The sequence below is a fragment of the Cottoperca gobio genome, chromosome 24 (genome assembly GCF_900634415.1).
Source record: "Cottoperca gobio chromosome 24, fCotGob3.1, whole genome shotgun sequence".
Taxonomy (NCBI): Eukaryota; Metazoa; Chordata; class Actinopteri; order Perciformes; family Bovichtidae; genus Cottoperca; species Cottoperca gobio.
Window position 1 is genome coordinate 13,972,606 of NC_041378.1, and position 3,657 is coordinate 13,976,262.

General features: G+C 42.3%; 1 protein-coding gene across 2 annotated transcripts; it reads right to left on the minus strand.

Moving 5' to 3' along the window:
- Positions 1-1,703: 1,703 nt before the first annotated feature.
- On the minus strand, positions 1,704-3,285 carry LOC115003751 (SCAN domain-containing protein 3-like). Of its 2 annotated transcripts, XM_029425663.1 has the most exons (3): positions 3,194-3,278; positions 2,829-3,103; positions 1,704-2,305 (listed from the first exon to the last, which is right to left on the minus strand). In XM_029425663.1, the coding sequence occupies exons 1-3, from the start codon at positions 3,252-3,254 to the stop codon at positions 1,826-1,828; spliced, it is 816 nt and encodes a 271-aa protein (XP_029281523.1). In that variant the 5' UTR covers positions 3,255-3,278; the 3' UTR covers positions 1,704-1,825. The 2 variants fall into 2 exon arrangements, with proteins under 2 accessions (XP_029281523.1, XP_029281522.1); XM_029425662.1 differs by having other exon boundaries at positions 2,829-3,285.
- Between the last annotated feature and the right edge of the window lie 372 nt (positions 3,286-3,657).

Below are 3,657 nucleotides of genomic sequence, written 5' to 3' on the forward strand. Positions count from 1 at the left end.
CATTAAAATTCAGGCGAGACAATTAGCCTACATTTAATTTGATTGGGGGCGGTAAGGGACCTGGATAATGGATAGGGCGGCGCTGGCCCGACAAAGGTTGAGAACCACTGGTCTAAAGGTTATGATTATCCTACAGGAAAAAATAATCAGTGAAGCCTCCCGATTATCACATGCACACTTAAGATGCAAAAGGATCGTCCTCTACTTTGAGCACAAGACGTAAATCCATCCGAAAACGTGTTTATCTTAGTCTAGCAAAATCAAATTGAAATCTGCAGTTAGGAATGCTTTTATTTACTTGCAAAATCAGTTTTAAACAAAAACAAGCTAAAAAGGCAGAACAAACATTATATTTCAATAAAGATACAAAAAAGATTGAGTTCATTATACCTGTATAAAAAGCTTATTTATTTACAGGAAGGTTCTGTTCCCTTTTTGGCCCTAGAAAGTTGCCGTAAATCAGATTGCCTTAATCAAAATGATTTTAGAGATAATCCTGTCTGTGCCAAGGGTGGTTAGGGCGCCAGCTGCTGGGGAGAGATGGGAGTGTCCCAGCTGGAGGCCAGAAAGCTGAACGGAATCAGGTAATCAGTCACATAATAAAAGCATGGTGATGGCCTGGTTCTGTTCTCTTGCAGTAGGCTGGGTCCCAGACAAGGAAGTCGAGCTGGGGAGCCAGGAGAGCAGGAGAGCAGGAGAGCAGGAGAGCAGGAGAAGCCCCTGTCTGTTGCAATCATTGTTATCATTAAAGTTCATATTGAGTTACACCCTACAATAAATGTATGTAAAGTCACTATAGCTGCAACCATTAGTCGACTAATAAAAAAGAAATCAGAGAAATAATAATAATCAAAAATTGGTAGCTAGTATCTCTCTCTTCCTTTTCATGTTTCATGTTTAGCTATTCCTCTGCCTTCTTTACTGATAATGGTACAAACCCCAATTCCAATGAAGTTGGGACGTTGTGTAAAACGTATATGAAAACAGAATACAATGATTTGCAAATCCTTTTCGACCTATATTCAATTGAATACACTACAAAGACAAGATATTTAATGTTCAAACTGATTTTTATATCAACAACACCCAGAAACGCCGCCGGCTTCTCTGGACCCGAGCTCATCTGAGATGGACTGACGCAAAGTGGAAAAGTGTGCTGTGGTCTGAGTCTACATTTCAAATTGTTTTTGGAAATCATGGACGTTGTGTCCTCCGGGCTAAAGAGGAAAAGGACCATCCAGATTGTTATCAGCGCCAGTAGCGGTTCTGGGGGGGGGGGGGGGGGCAAGAGAGGCCAGTACCCCCCTAACACAGAGCCTGGACCCACCTGTGGCCCCCCCTACGAACGAAGATTGTACAATAATAAAAAGTAGGCTACCGATTCTTTTTTTGTGACGATATGGCGCTGACGCAAAAGGCGGAACAAATGTGCCCCACCATTCTAGTCGGACCCTTTAGACCAGTGGTTCCCAACCTTTTTTGGGCCAGCGCCCCCCTATCCATTATCCAGGACCCTTTTTGGGGGGATGTTGTTGTTGTTGTTTTTACCTTCAATTTCCCTAATATGCCATGTACCCAGGGAGCAAAAAAAGGTTAAAGTGTTAAATGCAACGGTAAGAAGTTTGAGATTCAAACTTTAATCAGTGTCAAAGACTGCAGCCAATCAGAAATGGGTCAGACATTCAAACTTTAATTGGTGTTAAACACAGCAGCCTCAGAAATGCGACACAATTTGCACACCAACAAAGGAACAATTCTGAGGGTACTGCAAAATAGCAAGGATTCCTCTTAACTTTAAAAAGAATAAGCTAACTTGCTTTCATAGTTAGTGTGAGCCCTGCACTTGGTGTTTCTCAGTCAGTTTCTTCACTGCGGATTGCAGAGAAGTTAGTTTCAGCCGTAGTGCGCCGGAGTCCATCAAGTCCAAGCGATTTCGATACTTGGACTGCATGTGGAGGACCTGGCTGAATCCCTGTTCAACCAGATATGTTGTGGGAAAGGAAAGAAGAAGCAGCTTGATCTTCTCCCAGAGAGCCGGGTAAAGCTCAGCATATTTGACCCACATGCTGCCCCAGTCAGAGGTGAGGAAAGTAGCCTGGGCCTCATCGTCGCATTGAATGTCGATAAGATGCTCCTGGATTGCGGGCTCGCATTTGTTTACCACGTCTGCCTGAAAGGGCTGCACCACCCAGATGGGAACATCGAGGTCCAGGAGGTCCTTGAAGCGGATCTCCATGTCGGCCTTAACCATCCTCAGGTGGTCAATGTAAATGAGGAGGCGGTCATCGGTAAGTGCTTCAGACACCTGCAATGAGTATAACCAGCTAATTTTTCTTTATGGAGACCATACGATTCAATTTTATTGTATTGCTTGTTCTTTGTATTTGTAGTGCATATATAGGCCTATACAGGGTGCAATTGCTAAACTATTTTTAACAAAGTTTTGTCAAAACTGTCACTGTCAGCGGTCGTGATTGTGCAACAATAGAGCTGAGTGTTTTAGCACGCCTGGCCGACTGTTGCTTTCCATGTGACTGAAATCATTATTTAATTCTTGCATGTTTTGTTTTGCATGACTTCAGTTCATATGTTTCCACATGAGGAAAGGATAAGTCAGTGAAAATATCACGCTAGAATACTTGATGAGTAAGAAAATATATTAAAATATTTGTTAATTATGTTAGGTTTAAGTTCCAAAATTGGAGATTAATTTTCCTGAATAAAAACATTTCATGATTTTTTCACATATTACACCATGGGCCCATATTTTAGACTAGTCAATATAAACAAATAAATAATAAACAAAAATTCCTCAGCCATCACCTTACTGTTGGAGGCCCTATAGTGGACATCAGCAGGGCGTTGTTGTCTGAGGTGGTTGTCTCATCCAGCTGAATGCTGAAATAAGAGTCCTGCAGGATGACACACAGCTGCTCCTCTGTATCAGCGCCCATTTCATTAATCCTGCGTGCCACGGTGTCATTGCTGAGTGGGAGCGATTTCAGCACATGTGTGGGATCACGCTCCATCACCGTAGAGATGACCTCTTTGATGGCAGGGAGCACCAACTTCTCTCCGATTGTGAACGGCTGTCCACATTTAGCTATGAGCAGGGAGATGTTGTATGACGCCAGTAACCCACTATCACTCTGGCTGGTCTTCCTAGAGAAGAGACTGCTGATGGTGCTCCTACCATGCTTATCTTTAAGGGCCTGGAAGAAGGGACGCTCCTTGTCTGCTTTCTCCGGGTGCATCTTGATAAGGTGCTCCTGGAGACATGAGGGTTTCATGGCCATGATGGAGTGCCACACTCCATCAAGAGTGAAAGATTGGAAATATATTAAAAATAAAAGGGAGGACTTACCTTTGGTCTACCCATGGTGGTAGCACATGACTTGCTGATGTCATTTCCTCTGTGTCATGTGACTAACAGTTTTTTCACCTCCTCTGCCAAGCTAAAAAGGTTTCAGTAACAGGGTAGCACGCATGTTGTGGGACACACTTTCAGTGTAAAATTACTGTTATTCATTTTTTTTTTATTATTTAACAAATTGATTTTACCATTACAAGACACATATATTAATAGAAAAATACCAAAAAAAAGTAAATAAAAACCCTATTTTAAATGTTATATTTGACATGCAAGTTGGTCACCAA